This window comes from Rhyacophila brunnea, unplaced genomic scaffold, assembly GCF_057557595.1.
Source record: "Rhyacophila brunnea isolate RB1 unplaced genomic scaffold, BYU_Rbru_1.0 scaffold_5, whole genome shotgun sequence".
NCBI lineage: Eukaryota > Metazoa > Arthropoda > Insecta > Trichoptera > Rhyacophilidae > Rhyacophila > Rhyacophila brunnea.
This window is the reverse complement of record NW_028233170.1, coordinates 20,550,255-20,573,128: the sequence shown is the minus strand read 5'-3', so window position 1 is coordinate 20,573,128 and position 22,874 is coordinate 20,550,255. Positions and strand designations below refer to the sequence as shown.

Genomic DNA, 22,874 nt, shown 5'->3' with positions numbered 1-22,874 from the left:
ACTCTCAATCCATTTGGATAATTATGTACTGATTTTAACTATCGATGTTTTCAAAGAAAGATAAGATAGTTAAAATTTTAATTTACATAACCAAACGGGCATGTTTTGTTAAACTAAATTTCCATCATAATAATTATGTATACGGCTCCAATCAGGAGTGGATATGATTCAGATATAAGTTTTCCTATCACAATGGCCAAAAGATCAACCGCTTTATAATCTAGCTTTATCAAAATACATAATGCAGATGAAATAATGTAATGTTGTCTTCATGCCTTAGCCGTTCCATCCCTTTCCGCTCTAATCTATACTGAAAACACGAAAATAAATTACAATACTGATCCACACATGACGCAAGTAAATGTTATAACATATCCGAGTCGTATTATGTTCTATGTAGGCATTTTAATATTTGGTCCATTAATTAAATATCTTATTTTCGCTTAAAATAGGTCGACTAGCTGCGAAAGTTTTTAGACTTTACAGATTCTTATATGCATAATGTGCATGTTTTGATTTAAAATAGTGTGATGTACTGTAAACATTTATTTGAAAATCGTAGCGATCGCAGTTTTTGTCAGCAAGTACCATACCTCAATGTTAACTGTACGACAATATGACATATTATAATTATGTAGGTAGGAACTAATAAAAAATAATATATAATAAGTAGAGGATAAATTCTATTTGATATTTTTTATACAAGGGCGTCATCTTATTAGTCCTATCAAGTAGGACAGGATCGCTTATACAAGAGGCTCTATTTCCGTTTTAATATCCGGTGTCCTTGACTCATGTTTGTATCAGAAACTCATTGGGAAAACAGAGAAAATAATATATAGCTGGCTTTATGAACATAATGATTAAAAATAATTATTTCTTATACTATATAACATTATTTAGTTTACCCTCGACAACGAATAAATAATTAAAATTTATATTCATGTAATATTTTTGTATTGTTTTTCTTCTTTATATCTCATATGACCAAATTGCAGTACCTACCTACATATTCCCATATTTAGTCAATTATTTCGGATTAACAATGTCTTGAATATTAAGCTACTTATGAATGCTGCATAACCAAGAGAATTTCTATCCAATTACAACGGAAGTATGCAGGTTTTCAGAGTGCTATGGTGGCTATAAGTATTGACTAGTATTACAAATTAAAACCTCTTCATAAGTGACTCTGACCGTGGAAGTGGTGTCTAATATTACTGTAAAATGTAAAATTAAATCACCATTATTTGTATGAAACATTAAACGTCTACTCAATATTATTCAATGATTGACAAAGACAGCTGGTTCCGTATTAGTCGAAAAAACTATGTATTAATAATCAATAATCATTAATATATGAATCATCAATAGATTAATACAGATTTTGATTTTCCGCGAATAGCTCAAAAACATGCGTTGATACAATACGGGAAATCCATTTTTTTAAAGAAATCAGTGAGTTGATATTTAATTTTCCGTGTTATCAACATACTCGCATGTATTTATTACCCATTCGTAGAAATCTGCATAACACGTTTGCTTTTTGTTGACATAACATTTTTTTTTTCATTTTTGGGCGTTGCTTGTCCTTGACATATTATTATAATTTGGATAACAGTTGGAAAGTTTTAATATCGATTACCGTTTCGGTCTATATAGCACGAAAAGGTAGTTGAACTAACATAATTCGCAGGTGTGCATAATATATTATTATCTGGCAGGTAGTGGTGGGAACGTAAAAAATAGCATTCGAATAGAGCAGGCATGTCCAATGCGAAATCGAATGCGAATCTTCAAAATGAGAAAATTAGAAATGTCAAAAATGATGATGATGGTAATATTGTTCATACTATTTTCCATGTATGGTGACATAATATCACTACTTATGCATTAGGTATTGAATAGTATAAGTGAGAGTTTATATGTAAAGTAGTTTTAGAAGTAAACATAAATGTATTGGGTAGATGTTTCACCAAAAAAGAAATTAGCATCCAAAAATAAAACAAATGAAAAATAATTGTGTGTTTTTCTAATTTGAAGTTATAGTTATAAGAACGTTTCAATTTTCCGACATGTCTAAGAGCGTATGTATAGGTTTCGTTCATTGATTTACTTTAATAGGCAAGCCCAGTCTTATTTGGACCGATTGGGTTCAGTCGGGCCTCGCGCCCCAAATGACTTCGGGCGTTACAATAAAAAAGGATGAAACGAGACAAAGAATCATAGAATTCTCGGGAAAATCAAGAACGTCATGTTTATAATAAAGCTATTCATGTACTAAATTGAAATTTTTTAAGAACATTAAAAACACAATCAAAATGATCTCATTGGCATCATGGCATAATAGATAACGACATTTGTACATGAATAAAAGGGGCTAACATTTTATTATATTATAATATGATTCGTACCCCATATCCAGGGGATTTACGCATGTCTTTCATTCGGGTCTCGCATTTGCTAGGATTGGCCCTGCAATAGAATGGCTGTAAGTAGTTAAAATCGCTTACGTTTGATGCGTACCTACACAGTTTTTGACGTTTCGTAAGGCAGTCGGTGCCGTTAATTGATCGAACTGTTGGCATTAATTAGCTGGTATGCGATTGGGCAGTGTGATTTTATGAAATATTGGAATCTCTTACATTGATAAGGTGTAAGTGAGTCAAACCTTAATAAGATTATGTACAATTTTACGCGTAAGGGCGTCTCCATAGCGGATCGACAAAATTTAAAAAGAGATTGGTTTCGCCAATTGTTCAGGAGATACATAACATTTTTCGACGACATCAAAATTTTAAACAGTAAAAACTGACCCTTGTTCTACATAGTTAAATTATATTTAAAATATAATAGGACAGCTCAAAGAACTATAACGTATTTTTGCATTATTTATAGAGTACAAGAAAACTGCATTCTAAAACTGAAAAAATCAAAGAAAAATTATCATATTAAGTAATTTGAAAGTTACCGAAACTTTGACCGAAAGACCACGATAGTTATTTTTTATTACGTATCCGATTTCAAATTACACCTTGAATTAGTGCACATAAGAAATATATTAATGTATATCAAGGTTATATTCATTGTACCTACTTATTTTTACTTTTGTGATACTGAATAAATAGACAAATAATTTTTGTTAAATATTATCAGCCTTCCACTAATAACTAACGTAATATGAAAACGCTTCATAATCATCCAATAATTATTAATAGATCATAATAATATCGTATTTCTTACAGTCCCCATAACGTTACGTTACATAATAATTCTTAGTTATTGCTAAAAACACTATTTTTATCCAAAAAATATAATATCTTTTAACATAATACAAAATATAAAGTATTAACTTTATTACAAGTGTGGGTAACAAAATAAAACAATTGTTCTGAACAAAATTTGATCGCATGAGTGCAATATTCTCCGTTTAGTATTGATTTTAACGGAAAATTGTATATTTTTGTCAGATCGCAAGTCCAGCATGCACAGAACTTGAAGTGGTGATGATGGACTGGCTGGGCAAGATGCTGGACCTTCCAGCGGAATTCCTCGCCTGTTCAGGAGGAAAAGGAGGCGGTGTCATCCAAGGTACTGCCAGTGAGGCGACTCTCGTTGCTCTTTTGGGCGCTAAGGCCAAGGCCCTCTGCACCGAGAAGGAGAAGAATTCATCATTGACTGATGAGGATATCATCCCCAAGCTGATAGGCTATTGCTCTGGTGAGTACCACTTTTCAATATACTAACATACACTTGGTATGTAGGTGTCAATATATTAATTCAATATGATTTATCTGCAAAAACCCAACTAGATTTAAATGTTAATTGATACATACATATAATAGTATGAGTGATATAATATGATGAACTGGAAAATATATAGCCACACCCTTCATTAATAATTTGTTGACATCGATACGTCAGCAATAATTATTGTAGGGGAAGAATATTATTTGTTAGTCAATGTTACCTACTTACTAATTTTTCTTGTAGAAAACTGTAAAAGAGGTTACATAACTCAAACATATTATAATAGGTACTGAATAATATACATAACTTGAAAACATCTCAGATATATATCTACTAGAAAAAAATCATATTTGAAGAAAATACGACGCCTGACGGGATTTTTTTTTCAAATGTGATTTTTTCTGGTAGGTATAAGTATCTATGTTAATTATAATTATTTTTCTAGGATAGCTGAATATTGTTATTTTATAATATATTCGCAAGTAATAATTATATTTATAAATTATAATATTAAATTTGATCTTCATAACTGTTCACTGATTTTAAAATTGTTAAAAATAAACACGTAGCGATAGGAATGTTTATAATTTTAATATATTATAAAGGAAAACGGGATAACATGTATTCTAAGAATCGGTTAGAATGAGTGATATTGTAGTTAAAAATATTTTTTTAGAAATGGACCGGATTCTGTTTGAATTAAATTACGTATCAATTCCATATTGAGCGCTGTGCAAAATTAGATTATTTTCGCTCGCTGAAAATCGGTAGATATGTACCTATCTATAGTCTAAGGTAGGCATAGTCGCCCTCGAAGGAGATTCGAGTGTCGTTTAACTCAATTATTTTGGAGTCCTGAACGGGACCTGACCTGGCCCGAGATCTATCTATCGCATACCGAGATTTTCCATAAAATATTTTGATAAACGAAACTTATATCTATTTTCATTATTATAGAGCGAAACAATAATTCGTTTCGTCACTGTTTGGAAATTATAAATAAAGTATAGGTATAGTTACTGAGACAATATTAAGTTTCAACAGTACTTATATACATTGAACAGAGTCGTCAAATAGTTTTCAAATTTTATTTGACATGTAATAAGTTTTGCATACGGAATCTACACAGCCTAGAGTAGTGGATTTAACATTTTTTTTGATTCACGGCGCTCTGTGTATACAATATACACAATGATTTTTCCACAGCGCACTAAAAATAAACAACTAAGTGACTAAATAAGTGAACATGTTGTTCAACTAAACTTGAGAAATTTAACCCTATTTTCCGTTCCACACTGGCAACAAGTTGATGGCAACCTAATTAAATTTCACGATAATTATCAAAATTTGTTTGACCAAAAAATTATTTTAATCGAAATTTAATGAGGTTGCCAGCAACTTGTTGCCATTTCTGGAGATAGACAAACATAGACCGCTCCAAATCAATCCACCCGGCATCATACCCGGTATTCATCAGGCGTATCATAAGGCCATTCGTTTGGGTGTGAAGCATAACCTATTGTTTATACCTGGGAATGTTTCGGAGCGGTTACCAAAGACTGACATTTCCATGCACTCAAGTGTGATTTGACTGAATTTACATGACTTTGAATTAAGAGTTCCCTTGGGAGAGGGCAGCATAAAAAAGAAAAATTAAAAATTGTGGTAAATAACAAAAGCTAATACAAAACTGTCGAATAATATAAGTAAAGAGATCTTCACGGAGACAATACGACGGCTCAAATTTTTTGAATATAAAAAAAATGGCCTTTGCGCCAAATAGGCCGAACGGTCCGATAGGACCAACAGCTGATTGAACCGACTAGAGTAGCTCTTTCCTTTCGGTAGCAGTTTTTATGGCTGGAAATGTCTCAGAAGTAGCTCTTTCTTTTACCTATTCATTTTAGGATATTTCCAGAGTGGGTATGTGGTGTGCTTCAAGGTTGGGCGAGGCCGAGTAGATAGAATCAGAAAATGACGACCCGTGCACAGTTTTAACTTTTAATTCAATAACACGGCGCTGTTATTAACGTACCTTACATCGGGACGACATTATACTGTGATGTAGCAACGGCGCTCGCCTCGCTCGACGGATCACTTTATTTAATATTATTCTCCCTCCGTATAGCTGTAATTGCATCATAAAATTCACGTTTGGCAGCAATTGCTCTTACTTACAGTGTCACAACTGACAACTCGAGGAATTAAGTATTGTTTAGCTGCCAAATAAAGAACGAAAAAACAAAGAAACCAGTGGACATGGCCTTATGAGATCTTATATGATTTTAGTTTCAGCACACAAAACGTTATTAAATTGATTATCTATATATATATATATATACATAGTCGATGTTTTGTTTACATTTGAATAATTGTCCCAGTGTCTGCTTACTTCACGAGAGTATCACAAAATCGGCTTCCACTGTTATTAGAAAACACTGCCTGGCCGCATGTTGTATCCATAGATAATATTTTGGACAGAAGGCAATAAACAATACAGGGTGTACCTATTACGAATTAAATATTATTTTCTATGGTCATTATTGTATTCTAATTAAAATTCTCTTGCTAAATATAACAAAAAAATCCAGCAGACGCTGATATCAAAAGTAGTTATTCGTTGGATGGAGAAATCGAATAACATTTATTAAAACTTTATCAAATTTTATTCTACAGCTCAGGCACATTCGTCAGTAGAGCGTGCAGGACTACTTGGAGGAATCAAACTTCGCCTTCTTGAGGCTGACGATAAAAACAAGATGAGAGGAGATACTCTTCAGAAGGCTATTCGAGAAGACAGAGAGGCTGGACTCATTCCATTTTTTGTAAGAACATTATTATCCATTGTGTACTACCAATACCTTCTTAATAATTAATAATTGTTATTTAACTTATATATTTGGTAATTATTGTTGTCAAGACCTGCCTACCCACGCGGCACTTCACTGAATTGTTGTATTCTTATTTCGAACCGCGTGTTTCCACAAAGAATTAGGAATCACGGAAAGAACAAAATTTAGCTGTATTATCAGGTTTCATCATATTATACTATTGATAAATTCAATGTCACACCATTCTCTCTTTGAATTTTCACAGATTATGGCCATTATAAAAAAAGTGTACTTTTCCATTATCGTTCATATAATTGAAACCTATTTATTTATTTAAAGGCTGTAGCAACTCTTGGAACAACTTGCTCGTGCGCATTCGACCCAGTCGACGAGTTGGGCGCTGTTGCAAACCGCGAAGGTGTCTGGCTTCATATCGATGCAGCCTACGCAGGGTCCGCATTCATCTGCCCAGAGTTCCGTTATCTGATGAAGGGAATCGAGACCGCAGACTCCTTCAACTTCAACCCTCACAAGTGGCTGCTCGTTAACTTTGATTGTTCCGCCATGTGGCTGAAGGATCCGAGCTGGGTAGTAAATGCTTTCAATGTGGATCCTCTTTACTTGAAGCATGACATGCAAGGATCAGCTCCAGACTACCGTCACTGGCAAATTCCATTAGGCAGAAGATTCCGCTCTTTGAAGCTTTGGTTCGTGATGAGATTATACGGTATCTCTAATCTTCAGGCGCATATTCGTAGACAGATTGCCCTAGCCAAAAGATTTCAAGAGCTTTGCAATGGTGATACTCGTTTTGAAATCATCGAAGAAGTCCTCATGGGTCTCGTCTGCTTTAGGCTGAAAGGTTCCAATGAGACCAATGAGGCTCTATACAAGAAGATTAACGCGCGCGGAACGATCCATTTGGTTCCTTCAAAGATAAAAGATACATATTTCTTACGTATGGCGGTCTGCTCTAGGTTCAGTGTGCAGGAAGACATTGAACTCTCATGGAAGGAGGTGGCTGCGAGCGCTGATGAACTGCTTTCTGTAAAAATGAACGGCTCCGCCAAGTCATTGAAGTAAACATTATAAGTATACCTAGCGTAAACATTAAATTTGACCACACGAGTCTTGGGGCATGAATCATTAAAATATGTGTTCGAATTGAAAAATCACTATGGTAATAAAATACGTTCTTAAATAAAATACCATTGGTATATAAATACATTCCTATGGCAAACATAGCTCTCAATGGAAAAGTTAGACCTAGTATTTGTCTAAATTATTATGTAGTAGATAATTATGTAAGAATCTTATTAATTTATTTTTTTGTCCTAAAACATGCAAGCTTTGCTTAAAATTTCATCATCCTACCTACCTACCGACACTCGACATAAATTAAATCACAATCTCATAATTGCATGTATAATTTATGCACCTACATTAATATATTGACAATAAAATACTTAACTAGATTTTTTGTCTGATTTAATTTTATATATTTGTAATTTATTTAGATGAATATAAATAAATATAAGTAAGTAACTAAATATTTAGTGGATTCTTTCACTTTACTGTGTACATTCTTCCCTTTGAGAAATACGTTAAAAACATTATGTATTCCTTAAATTGTGATTTTTTCTATGATTAGCCATAACGTATTAATAATCAAATATATTTTTTATTATTAAGTACATAGTCACCTTTTTATTCCGGGACCATGTACATGATAAATGTATTTCAGGTTAAAACGAAATACATTTAAAAAAAATATTTATGTTCCTACCAGTTAAAATTTAAATTTTTTTATAAAAACATATTTTTTTGAAAAATTTATTTGTTGAAAAAATGTCTAAAAAATGTTGATAAAATATTAAATATTTGATAAATTGTTACAATTAACTATGTGTGCATTAGTACTTAATGAAATGTAATATTATTCGGTAACATTTTTTTTGATATTTAACAATTTACCTGTATAGTGAAACACCGTTCTTGTGATGAACTCACAAATAAATTATTAAACCTATAGGTACCAATGTATCACATTAATTTATGAAATATAAAACTTTATTCTAAAGAAAAATTGTTTTCATTCATGTAGAATTGCGAAACATGCTATCAAACTTTGTTTAGATTATTTGTTATCTAGGGCTTTTAAATTCAAATAATATTTGAATTTAAAAGCCCTTGTACCTATAAATTTGTAACTATAAATATATTATTATACATTATGTACTCGAATGTATTACTTATTTATTGTTATGTTTCGAAGTAAAAGTTGGTCCAACTGTCTGTGTTTATAATAAATGGTATATGGGTGTATTTTTTTTTTGAAGAAAACTTCAAACTTACGAGATACAATAAAATTGTAGTCAAACAAAATGAAATGTCCTTTCAATATACCTAATTAAATACTTTGAAATATGGCACCGTTTCAAATTGTCCGGTTCTTTTCGATTGGAAGTTCAGACGAGTGCATGATAAAAGGTGCATGGCGGCACCTACAAGGAATTACGTGTAGAAATAATACATACTTAATAAATATTATATGAAAATCATCGAAACGTTTTCGTATTTTGGTAATAGATGTCACTGCTAACAGAAAAAATATTCCCAACGTTTTACAGCTGGAATGTTAGTACTTGCAGTAGTTTTCAAAAAACTCTCAGAAAACAATTAATACATTATGAATGAAGTACCTATATATATATATATATATATCATAAAATATATCTACTTACAATATTGTGTATATTGTGTATACAATAATTGAATCTAAATGACTTAAGTCTAAAAAATTAAAAAAATAGTTCGGAGCAGTTTTCTCATCTATTTAGGCGTGAAATATGTTTCAAGCATGTCACTGCGTTGCAGGATAATATGAAAGAATTCTATTCCACATATAAGAATATAATATTATACCATAGTGTGTGTATGCCCTGGGAATTGGTTTTATTCAAAATCAACAAATTCACAATTATGTGGCATATTATTGTCTTGCGATAACCCCTTCGTCTATGTATAGGTAAATTATTCCGATATGTATCGAAAAAACAAACAACCGAGAGTTAACATATAAGCAAAAATCTGCTCGCCGGCGAAAGCAATAACATACTTACCTAAGTGTTTCCGAATTTGTATCCAACCATAAATGATGTACGCATTATCAATGACCTACCCCTTAAATCAAAATCATGTATAGTTTTCTGCATTCATCGTAAACTAACATTAGCCCAGTGTCACAATACATACGTGGACCGTAGAGGTCCCATTTTCCAAATAAAAATCTGAAACCGGTATACAAACCCTAAGAAGAACATATTAATTTATTTATTATTTTAAAAATCAATCAGTGAACGAAACTCTTTTAAGATATATTTTTCTGAAATTAGTCGTCGACTATATAATATGAACTCTTTCATGTCATGAAAGAGATCATAATATCGTCTCTGTTCTGGCAGAACACACTAACTGGAGAATACTAGTTTTGAGTAATTTGACTTTGAAGTTGTTAAAATGTTTGAAATAGTCTATCATGTGAGTTTATTAATTAATCGTAAAAAGGATGAATTTAAAATAAAGAATATTTATTAAGAAGGTTTCCAGACAGTAAAGTTTGAAATAAGGAACATTTTGGTATAATAAACTCAATATGTCATTTTTTCGAATTGGTGTCTTCTGCCAGAACAGTGACTATAGTATTATTATTATTTTGCTCCCAAAAAGACAAACACATAGAAATAAACAGTTTATTTAATTAAATTCAATGTAGATAGGTTCAGACCTACAAACTTATCTGAAGAATGGGATGGAGGAGCCAATTTCGAAAACTAACCAATCAACACTCGTAACCGGACAAAATCTGACATTCGAATGAAATTTTCAAAATATATAATTCTAAATATATAATTGCGGTTATAGGTAAGTATTTACATGTATGAGGCGCTACTAATTAGTGTGGAGGCAGTTATGGCGGTAGTTAGGTTGCCAAGTTTAAAATCATTTCTTTTTGATTGGTTTTTATCTTCCGATAATTAAAAATTCAAAGTTTTTAAAAAATTTGGTAATTTAAAACGAAGCAACAACCGCGACAAATAATTAAATCAAATAACCCGTAGTTAATTGCTGAAGTATTTATTTACAATAATAAAAAATATACAATAGATTCTTAGTTTGACGATAACTCAATTATTGTCTATATTTTGTCAATACTCAATATCACAAACATATTCATATATATAAAAATATAAAAGCATATTATTTATTATTATAACGATTTTCTTAATTCATAGTAGCTAGCTACCTTATTTCTGTCATTTATAATATAGTTAAATTAGAATATCTACTTACACATATTATACAAATAACAGGTTTTATCACTGTGAATAAAAATGGACATTAAAACATAAAAAAAAATCGACACCATTTATTCAACAGCTCAATGCTTGAATATAATATTTATTAAACGACAAGGGTTCGTTTTAATTTAATTACAATCTTTATGCTTGGCATATATATGTCATTATTAGTTAATTGATAGGCAGTTTTAAAATATTGCGATTTTATTGCCTGTTTGTTACAAAAAATGCTATACATAAAACACGAACAATAAAAACATGAACAATTTATTTGGATTTTTCATCTATACTAGTGACAATACCAAAACTATTAATTGAAGTCATTTTGTCAACTGTGTCCACATTGTCTGAAATACTATTTGGTAAAATAACATTGCTTGTGATGTCTAATATCGTCGTTGCTTGGCTCTGAATCTCTTTCCAGGCGAAGTGGACGTCAGGTGATTCACAAAATCGGCTGCAAACTACAAACCGGATTAAGTACTTGCTCTTATACGAACACGACACCACGAATATATTTTTTCGCTCCATCAGTCTTTCGTGAAGAGTCTGCGTCAAGCAGTTGTCTCCTTTGATTCTAAAGCAGACAAGTCCCATCATCACTTCTGTGACAATTTCAAATCGACCATCGGCCATGACATATGCTTTAAACTGTTCCGCCAGTGATACTTGGTGCCGGATATGAGTTCTGATTCCGCTTGCGCCGTATATCTTCAGCACAGCCCAAAGCTTAATAGATCTGAATCGTCGTCCGAGAGGGATTTGCCAATGCCTGTAATCAGGGATACTCCCCCCAGAACGATTGTCCTTCAGATAAGCCCTCTGCACATCGAAAGCGTCTATCAAATAAGACGAGTCTTTCACCCACATTGCAGAACAATCAGAGTTTATTAACATCCATTTATGAGGATTGAAATTGAACGAGTCGGCGTACTGGACTCCGCTCATGAGGTATCTGTACTCAGGGCAAATAAATGCAGTTCCGGCATATGCGGCGTCAATGTGCAGCCAGATTCCTTCTCTCTGACATATTGGACCGATTTCGTCCAAGCAATCGAAAGCGCAAGTCCCCGTCGTTCCGAGAGTTGCAACCACGTAGCATGGAATGAATCCATTGGCTTTGTCCTCGGCAATGGCTTTCTCTAAGACATCACCGCGAAGCCTGCAGCGGTCATCGGAGGGAAGGAGCCGCATTGGGACTGTTCCGAGAATTCCGGCCTTTTCCACTGATGAGTTTGAATCTTCTGAAGAATATGATACGAATTTTGTTCTTGCAGCTGCCACATCGACGTTCGGGTCTTTCTCCTTAAGACGGTTGATGAGTCTTTCTTTGGCAGCCATTAACCCAACTAGTGTGCTTTCACTGGCTGAGCCCTGCAATTATAACAATAGAGATTGATTTAAGATATTTGAAGTAGGTAAGTACTCGTAGTTACGTGGTATATAAACTGTATCAAAATATTTCGGAATATACCTACTGAAAGAAATTTACATAAGCAGAAGATGTAGAAGTTACTGACTGTATTTTGTTTTGTTTCGTTTGTTTAACAGAGTTTGAAATATATGAAAATGCTATTATATGTACTAATATATAGGTATATAAAGAATAATCGTAATACATAATTTACCGCAGTCAAAAAATGGTAATCTATTAATGTTGCAGAATATTATGTTCTCTAGAAACATATTTTATCGTTGAATATCGAAAAGATTTTTTTAAAATATACTGTCTTTGATAGAGTTCATGGATGATGTAAATTATAATTCAAAAGACATTGGAGACTTAGAAACCATTTTTAAAAGGAAATAAAAATATTTTGCGGATACTAAAGGATCATAATATAATATGGTACATTAGTGGTGGAATTAGATTTTACGCGTAGATGCGATGAAAAATGATAGCTTTCAAAAATACAGTAGTACAAAAATTGGTAGTGCGAGTAGGGTCACCGAACGGTTAAATACACTCGTATTCGATATTAAAAATACGCATTGATATAATATAATATGATAAGATAAACTTTAATAATCGTATGTGAACCATTTCATAATTCTCATACGATTATATCGATATAATATACGAGTATCATAATCGCCGGCATCTGCAGGCGTGTCTGGCAATCATCATTATTTATCTAATAAAATATTCCCCGTACATCTACTGTATAAATTACTAAATTGTATAAATCTAGGACTAATATAACATTATGTAACTAACGTGTTTTTCTGAAATCGAAACTTGTTTGCAAAATAATAAAGATTTATGGATACATTGAACTTGACCATATCATTTTGTACATCATATTGTACTTTATTTTCAGGTTCATTGGTTGTTTACACACCGTTTTAAATCTTATTTATTAGCCATTATCATAATTATTATTGAAATATAGATGTCTTTAAACGTTTAAAAAGTGATATATAAGATTCGATAATTAAGTAGGTAATTATTAAAAATACTCCGTAACGGTTGCAAAAATAAAAAAATATTATTGAATGAAATAAAAAATACAAATTGCATTGAACGCTTCTGTAATAAAAATAATGATTCAATAATAATAATTATTTTGTCCATAATTTCGAATTATAAAGTAGTAGGATAGAAAAAATAATGGACCAATGGAATGTGTGGAACAATACGACTAATGGCAATTATTGCATTCTTATTTTGTATTCAGATTATATTATAGTTAAATAGTTAATTTTTCAGGTTTTGACCTTAAGGATACAAATGATTTTGAAATTTCGTTTTAAATACATTACTAGATGGTGGAAATGTCTCATCATTTAAAATGATTAGCATGACTAATTTATATTTAGGATGTCTTGAAATACCTACAAAGAGTTTTGACGATTCGGTCTAGCTTGCTTTTAATAATGTACGAATTAAGTATACGACGGCCGAGCGGCTTACGCGTCGAGTTATAATGTCGTGGGTCTGGCATATTGCAAATACACATATTGTTTTTCAATTTGGGTTTGGAGTCAGAGTATGGACCTAATAGGTTGAGCAAATGGCTGACTTCCACCCTGTGTAGGCCCATATTATGATCCTATTAGAATCGGACATGGTCAAAAAAAGAAAGAAGTATAGCGGAATTCTCATTTTTGAAAATGGCTTTAGGTTTTTTTAATAATTATTAAGTTGGAGAAATGTTATGTCGAAAATAATAAAACACTTTCAATTTACCTGAATGACACCACCTCCCGGACCCTCTGAGGAATTCAGAAAATCGTTTGGTAGATGTAGCAACTTTCCCAGCCAGTTCATCATCTCAACTTCCAACTCTGTGCATGCGGGACTCGAAAGCTGTAGAAATGGCAAACTCTTAAAAACATGTCCATAGTAATCTATTTATATTATAGTCTTAATAGGGATATTATACATAATTATATTGTTTAGTACTAGAAATCCACAGCCATCAAAAATTTATAACACATAAAATTATCTGATCTAATATGCAATACAATATAAATTTTGCCTTAATTTCTAATGGCGTATCGTAATTTTATTACCTAACCGATTAAACAGTACATGTTCAAACACGCGCGTTAACATCATTTTACTCCCTACTTCAATTATAGTTTGTCAATTTATGGCTACGGCCGTATGTTGTAGCTTAACCACTGGGGAATGCCAAAAGAAATGGCGTATTTCAAAAAAACTCTACCTTATTCTTAGGTCAATAATTATTATAAAGCAATCGTTATTCGTAGGATGTTTATCACACTTGAATTGTAAAAAATATAGCTTATAATGAGTATCTTTAGAATTATCCTCAAATGTGTTAATCTTGCCCATATTTTGAATAATAAAATGCCCAATTCTTGTCAAATTTGGGATAACAGAGATTATCAATATAATTTTTTATCGTAAATATTTCACTATAATAATGTCGATATAAATTATACTGATGGTTTTATAAATGCGTTTAAAAATTATTAAATGTAAAAAATCTTAACACACATTTATGTACTGAAATATGACTATATTCTAAAACATTAGAGCGAGAGGTTTAAAAGAATACTATTTTATGTAATAAAAATACTTTAATTTTATAAAGGATAATAAGGCTTCAAAATTATATAAATAGATTATCTACAACGTTTAAGGTATGTCCAGGATCATGCTTTGAAAATAGAACAAAAGCTCCAGTTTGACCTACGCTGAGCATGTCCCTCCTTAAGGTAAGGTTTTCCACCCCTACCCTACTTATATGTAAGTATATGGAAATAACTAAAAAAATATCGGGTTTGAATTGACAACTATTAATTGTAATTATTGTTATTAGTTAAAGATATAAGTTTTAAAAATCTCGAATACATACATTACTCTTTCTGGAATTATACATTATTTTTATACCCAACGTATGGGTTGGTTTCTTTTTGAACTATAAAATTTCATAAAATCGTAGGTACTAAATTTAGGATCGAAAAAAATGCTGTTTACATTCAAATTAGGTACTTATGTAGGTGATTTTCAAATTGTTATCTTATATTATAACTTGTTTTCATTTTTTTCAACAAGTAATAAATAATAAAAATTGTTTAACACAACATAATTGTTTTTTCAAAAGAAAGTGAAAAAAATGATAAAATTTCGATTTCGTTGCATGTATGCAATAAACTCGTTTGGTTTGAAAAAAACCTGTCGACACGTTTTTGGTTAAGAAAATAGATTTAAAAAAATGACTCGTGGCTCACTTTGATATAATAATCGGGACGGACACTGTTTTATAATACCTACCTACTATTTCTTACACAACATTACATGAGTGTGCTTATTTCGGCGTGTGTCGACGAACTTTTCGAGCAGGTGGAATTTAGCCTCAAGCGAGATCCATTGGACGAAAGCAAAAGAAAGTTCTGAAGTACTTGCAGTTAATGGACGCGATAATGGATTTGTTAATCATCGATGTACAGGGATTCACAATTTACAATAATTACAACATGTATATAACATTAACAGAACTTGCATACATCGCTTACTCATTTTAACATACGTAATAAACCGCTTGTAATAATAGTATTTCCATCAACGTTGTTATAATAGTAATTAGATATAACTTAACTTAACTTAACTTAACTTAACATGAATGCATTACCTATTTTGATTATTCGCGATCATTAAATAATATGTCTACACTTGTTCGCTTTCATCCTGTAAGCTTATAATTATTCTGCTTTTTAACATCGAGCATTTTTGCGCATGTCTTATATTGAAAGTGTTGGATGCACTCCTTCATTTGTCTACACTTGTAAGTCAAATAGTTTTTCTTTACGGAAGCATAGTACGTAGAATATTCTTCGTCTTAAATCCTTCAAAATAATGGTATTTTTGGATTATTTGGTGTAAATCCCAAATTTCACGGAATCATTCGGTTGAAACACTGACATGATTTTGAACAGAAATCTAATACTGGTGGAACTAGAAACTGGTTTAAGGCATGCTCTACAACGCGTTCCTCTAGAGTCAAGCGAATGATAAATAATTCAAATATTGGTGTCGAACATAAAGTACGTCAGTCACACTCTATGTATTTTGACCCCATTTCCTCCATTGTCACATTTCGTCAAAAAATCTTTTATCCTCATTCGTTAAATAATAAATTATTGTTCGATTTTAGTATATTGCTATCACAGAATAATTTATTATATTTTTGCTTATTGACGTCACATTTTCTACGACATCCTAGCTATCCCAATCGTCACAAATCATCGCAATATATTTCGCCAACTCCTATTCATTACAATTTGTCGTCATAATATGGACGAATCCATATTATGCTAATTTATTGATTGTGGTAATGCTATTCCTCAGATTATACGGACTCTAGGTACTTTATGCGCGTACAAGAGATAAATTTTGTGTTGACAGGAAATACAACTGCTAGAATAAAGTTGATGAATTTGAATAAATCGCGTCTTATCGAAGCAATTGATGTTGAACACAAAATCAAAAGCTATTCTGACATGATTTATTATCATTCTAAAAGATCATCAAAGACCTGTCTTATTATAAATCAGTCTATGCCATTGTAGGTAAGTTTGTCGCAGCCAGAGGAGATTAATAATTATTAAACTAATATTATTTAAATATCGCTTTCTCCTTTGCTTGCAAAAAAATGTTGATTAATGAACTTTTTCTGACACGTGTTATATAAAGTATTCGGTAAGCAAAAAAAAAAAAAATCAATAACCCCAAATATTTTATGATCCTAATAAAATTAACGCGTGTTAAAACTCTATTCTTTATAATAATAAACAGGGAACGCGTTGGAGGTGGGTATTTATTGATATAATATTACGTTAGTAGTGTAAGTATATAATAAAATATTTCCTTAGAAAAAAAATATTTAGGATTTAATTTTTGCGTGATTTGACTTTTTAAAACTTCACAACAAATATAATTTCTTATTAAATTGCTATTTGGTTAATTTTGCACTATGTTCCTTTTTAAATTATATTTTTTCAAATTGAATACTATTTATTAATAATTGCTTTACCGAAGATTTTTTTGACTCGTTAAATTTGTTAGTTGTAAGTATAGAACTACATAGAGAATAAGTTATACCAACAGTTCATAGCGAGGGTTGTTGAAAGTTGTTTCGACCGATCCGAATCTGTTGCAAAAAAAATGTCAATGTTCCAAATGTTCGTATTGACATCTTTACTGTTATTACCATGTCAGTTGAATGCAGAACTATTCTAAATCACATTTGATTATTTTTAAAAGAAGTTCTTTTGAAGCAACCTACTTCAATTTATTATTTATATAAATAAATGTATACGTAATATTTTAGTATAACTGTTGATGAAAAAAAAAATGACGAATAAATTGTTTATGTAAGTAATACATAACTTAAGTAGGCTGTATCAAAGAACACTTCTGTAAAATATTACAAATAAATGTGAGTTATAAGAGTTCTGCATTTACCTGATGTGCATATTATTATCTAAGTTTAATTTATTCATAAAAACCGTAGGTAATACAAATAATGCGGTCCTAAGATGTAGAACCCCTTTTTGTGCAATTGACCTTAATTATTATAGTGGTCGAAAGCTTGGTTCATCTCAAATATAATTAGTTATTACATCTTCTTCAAAAGATTATATATGGAGGAAGTGAAAGAGAAAAAATGTTGAGTAATGTTTTGTTTGTATTTTTTTACATGTGGTTTTTGATTGACCGCTAATCAACAGTTACAAAATCGACGCGAGAAATATTTAAGAAGATTTCATCATACAAAACAAAATTCGTTAAGACTTTTTTTAGAAAAATTAATAGAGTTTATGATATAAATTAAAATATATATATTTTTTAAATTATACAATTTATTATTGTAGTATCATTGGCCGAATACTAGCGGTATTTGTAGGCATAAATCACAGAGACATTCTGAAATATAGCAATCTGTCGCTGGTTATAATTGAATACTTTACGTGTAATATTATTGGAATGGAACAGTAGGTAGGTACCTACACAATATTTTGCTAAATTTAATTAAAATACTTCAAATTAAATTGATTAAGTAATACATAATGAGTTTGTATTTTATGTACCGTCTGTGTTTATATTTATAATGCTTAATAGTTCTGTAATACCGCAATATTTTTTCTACGTAAAAGCATTTAACATACAAAATACCATTAAAATGAAAAATATACAAATCCTAGATCGATATAATAATATTTTATTATATCCAACTAATACTTTATTACAGCAATTGAATTAAATACAAATAATTACATGATAAAAAGAACTTTTTATATACAACGTTTTTAATTTTTCTGTTGAATCATATAAACTTGACTTGACTAGCTTAAACGATCAAAACAATTTGTACTTGACATGTCATATTGATTTCCATAGTAACGCACGTATATATTAATAATTTAGTTGCTAGGAGCCCAGACCCCTAGCAACCAATAATGGTGTCGAAATAACTTTTCATACAAAACAGAATTAACTGAAAATGAATTCAATTCTACTTAAAGATAAAAAATGCATTGGCATCGTGTTCTGATGTATTTTAAAAGTTTCAAATGTCTAGCTAGTCGAGAAGTTAGTTCAAAATCGATTGCAAGATTTGTACCGGACAAATAAGAATACGAGCTAAGAAAAACGTTGTAAAAATGGCAAAATTATATTGAATTTTATATTGTCTACAACCGTCACTTGCAAAAATAAGTTTAAATAAATTATGCGTTTTTACCCCGCATATATTTTTGTATCAACCGGGTAAATAGGCAAGTCTTGTTTAAAGATTGTAAATAAAGCATATTAAAACATTGTGATATTTATAACGTATCAAACAAAGCTATTAAATATGTATTTTCAGGAAGATTAGGAAGATTGTTTTTATTTGAACCAATATAAAGGTCATTCATTAAAATTGTTTCGTGGAGGATGGCTCCTTGTAATATTATATATATATATTTCAGCCAAAGTAACAAGAGAAGTGAAAAATATTGATTATTGTAAAGGATGCCTTACCCAACTGAATCCGACGCAGCCAAGTCCAGCACTTAGCATTTCCCCCACAATGCCAGGATAACTATTTCCAGTTGGATAAAATGCGTGAAATTGCGGAGAATGCCAATGGGTCATCTGTAACACATTTTAACAAATAAAAATGAGGTACCGATATGAATAATAATAATACATCGTGAGAAACACACTTTGTAATGCATAAGGTAAGGAAATATATTTTTGTTGATTTCCAATTTTTGATATTATGACCAAAACTATTAAAAATACACTCAAATATCGATAATTATTATAATATAATTCACTGCAACTGGTCTTGGATGATTTTTATAGATGAAAAACTAATCCGAATATGAAAAACTGTTGAAGTAGGTACATAATATTTTCTGACCTAAGAATTAGATAGTTAGTGTTTTTCTATTTATACATTTTAAATTCTTCAATTCTGTAATCAATAAAAGGTGTTTCGATCACATAGTAAAATTGTCAAGTATGCACGAGTCTTATTAGATAGTAACTGATAAATGAATTTTATGAAGTTAACGTGAATTACTTCCATGCAAGTAATCGTTGAAAATATTAACATGAAAAGCATTTGATATTATGAAGATATGCATGAATACAGCATACCTACATATTAAATTACAGAAAAACAGTTTATTATTAATCGATAAAGATTTAAATTTTAGCACCATTATTAGTATTAATTGTGTTGCTACTAGAGAAAAAACCATGGGTAGGTATGTTCTTTCTTTTCGTAAATATTTGAAACATAGTGCTGCTGGGTGTTTTGTTAACACAATTAATATTCTTAGTAACCCATTTTAAAGCGAACTATTCAAAGCTGTTTAAGTTTTGATAATATTGGTGGTGTTGTAAACTAGAATTCGACATAGTACAAGCTATTTCAATTAATATACATGGTGCTATGGAAATGGATATTGAAATAATTATATTTGGTATATTTTGAATAACATGGTCTATAGTTTAAAAAAAAAACAGTTAAATAATTTTTAGCATACGTAATCCACGCATAGTAAAAAATATATAGAATTTATAAATACACAACCGTTATTGGGTCTTGCAAAATATAATCAGACTATTTAAAAAAGCATGGCGACAAAAAATAAAATGCGTAAAAAAATATTGATACTTATATAATGAAATCGGAAGCGGATAAATCGCAAAATAGATTGGCAAAAGTTAGTGTAGAAAAAGACTACATTCTTTTTATCTGTAGGTTATCTATAATAGGTTAGAATGTTTAGATTTTTCTATTATTATACCACAGTTTCAGGACTACTTGGTAAATTTGTAATGATAATACAACGATATTAAAAGTAAATTATATTAATTTCACCTAACTACGTAATAGTTTTGAGCATAACTTCAATTTAAGTCGATTGTGTTAATATTTAAAAAAAAAAAACTTCAAGAGTTCATTGAAAGTTTATAAAATTTATTTAAAAACAAATTTTTCGTTCATTTAATGTTTCCATTTTTTAAATTTTATCACGAACACCCTTGAATAAAATATTGTGGTAAGATTATTTAATTTAGATAACATTTATGAGAGGAATAATTTTGTTTGAAATGTTTTAATGAAGATAATAACAGCAGAAGCGACGAAATGGTTTCCTTTTTTCAGATAGTCCATTGTTGTGTTTTTAATTTTTATATTTAAAGACACATACATTTTACGCCGATAACAGATAAGCTAATAGGTAGATTATGGAATAAAACATCCCGAGTTATGTACTTTTTATAAATTATTAACCAATACGAAGAGTTTTGGATTGGTAGCTTAATGGTTAAAGCACCCATCTGGCAAGTATGTTTGTGAGGCTTTTTAAGTTATGTGTATGCAAGTACGGAAAGATAATTGAAACCTTTTCTATGCCTAACCTTAAATTGATTGCTGAGTATATGAACGATTTGATATTTTTATTTGATATACGTTTTAGAATATTCAGTAAAACAAAAGAAATTATGAGAAATTTTCTAGCCAATCGCGTACACTATATTGAAGGATATAGAATAACAATCGGCTAGTTATATAATTGGTTGACGTTAGCAATTTGATACGATATTGATTTTCTCTTAAACTAAGTGCCATTTCAACATTGATTTAGGTATTAATTACTATATTATATTATCAGAGTTTTACATGTGTAAAACATGAGCGTAATAAATTAAATTACTTTTTTCAAATAAGTAAGTTTTGATGGACAAATTTAAATAAATTCATTTCATTATATTATTGATTAATTTAAAAAAAAAACGCGAAAATTTTAGTACTTAGTCCACTTTTAATAATTTCATTAGACCGACTATAAGTGAATGGTAATGAGATAAATATGTATACAATAATATTATATATATAAAAACTAAATTTTAAATTTTAAATACAACAAAGATATATACATTTAAATAATTTTAAGGTTATGTTGATTAAATTCATGCGGCGATTAACAATTAATATGCCAACTATGAAAACGATGTTTCACGATAAAAGTTTTCGCTTCAGTTCGTCAATAAAATCAATTATTGTTTGTTCGAATGGTAACAAAACCAAGTCATATAATATTTAGATTTTTACCCCAGGCATAACAACTCGGTCCATATCCTTAAGGAAGTCCTGCCAGGGTTCTGGTTCTTCAGGAGCTTCTGAAGGAATAAGCTCTCGCAGATATCCTGGCTGGACTGAAGGCAGTACTGGGCTGTGGGTAGAAAAATATTCACAATAATTATGTATTCGTCCTTTATTAACTTATATTTATATTGTGTGTTTATTGCTCGTATTTATCACGACGTAAAAGTAACCCGATATGACTTTTATAATTGCTTATGTTAATTGTTTATGTGATAGTATAATTTTATTCCACAGTAATTCTACGGAAGGAATAACAATACGGTATTAAAAGATAACTAAGTGATGTTTTTCAAGAGACCATAATTAACCGTTTAAAATTTTCTATTGTCATAGCAGTATCAAAAAGAATATTTATGTACATACTGTTGCCTCAAATTTTCCAGGTATTCGATTATATAATCCACTGTGGCCTTCCCAAACTCACGAAACTGTTCGCTGTCCATTTTAACGTAAGGATTAGTCACTGAAATGTTTGGGAATACAATTAATTATTTGGAATATTATATGGGTAACCTATCACGACGCGAGCTCAAGAGCGAGTGCCGTACTATATGAATACTTCGCGTTATATCTTCTCACTTTCACATAACTTTCACGTAACGTCTTTAGGATGTATAAGTAATAATATTATCATTTCCTATTACGAGATGCGTTTTTTTCCCCTTTGAAGTAGGCTGCCTGCCGTCACTGTTAAGGTCTCGGCTTAGATATTATTATAATATCAGGTTATAAGTTGCGTGAACTAGTTAAATGTTACATCACAGCAATATTATTTATTATGCATACAT

The 22,874-nt window shown here is 30.7% G+C and overlaps 2 protein-coding genes across 3 annotated transcripts in view; one reads left to right on the top strand and one right to left on the bottom strand.

Annotated features, from left to right (window-relative positions):
- Positions 1-8,165, top strand: part of LOC147066139 (aromatic-L-amino-acid decarboxylase-like) — a 29,724-nt gene extending 21,559 nt beyond the window's left edge. For both annotated transcript variants that reach the window (XM_085955731.1, XM_085955730.1), the window contains 3 exons: positions 3,471-3,720; positions 6,427-6,575; positions 6,921-8,165. In XM_085955731.1, the coding sequence (XP_085811857.1) occupies positions 3,471-3,720; positions 6,427-6,575; positions 6,921-7,664 (1,143 nt within the window). In that variant the 3' untranslated portion in view covers positions 7,665-8,165. The remainder of the gene's footprint in view (positions 1-3,470; positions 3,721-6,426; positions 6,576-6,920) is intronic.
- Positions 8,166-10,996: 2,831 nt separating this feature from the next.
- On the bottom strand, positions 10,997-22,627 carry LOC147066138 (aromatic-L-amino-acid decarboxylase-like). Its single transcript, XM_085955815.1, has 5 exons — positions 22,450-22,627; positions 22,033-22,153; positions 19,440-19,553; positions 14,133-14,252; positions 10,997-12,316 (listed from the first exon to the last, which is right to left on the bottom strand). Exons 1-5 carry the CDS (start codon positions 22,527-22,529, stop codon positions 11,210-11,212), a joined length of 1,542 nt encoding a protein of 513 aa, XP_085811941.1. The 5' UTR covers positions 22,530-22,627; the 3' UTR covers positions 10,997-11,209.
- Positions 22,628-22,874: the final 247 nt, after the last annotated feature.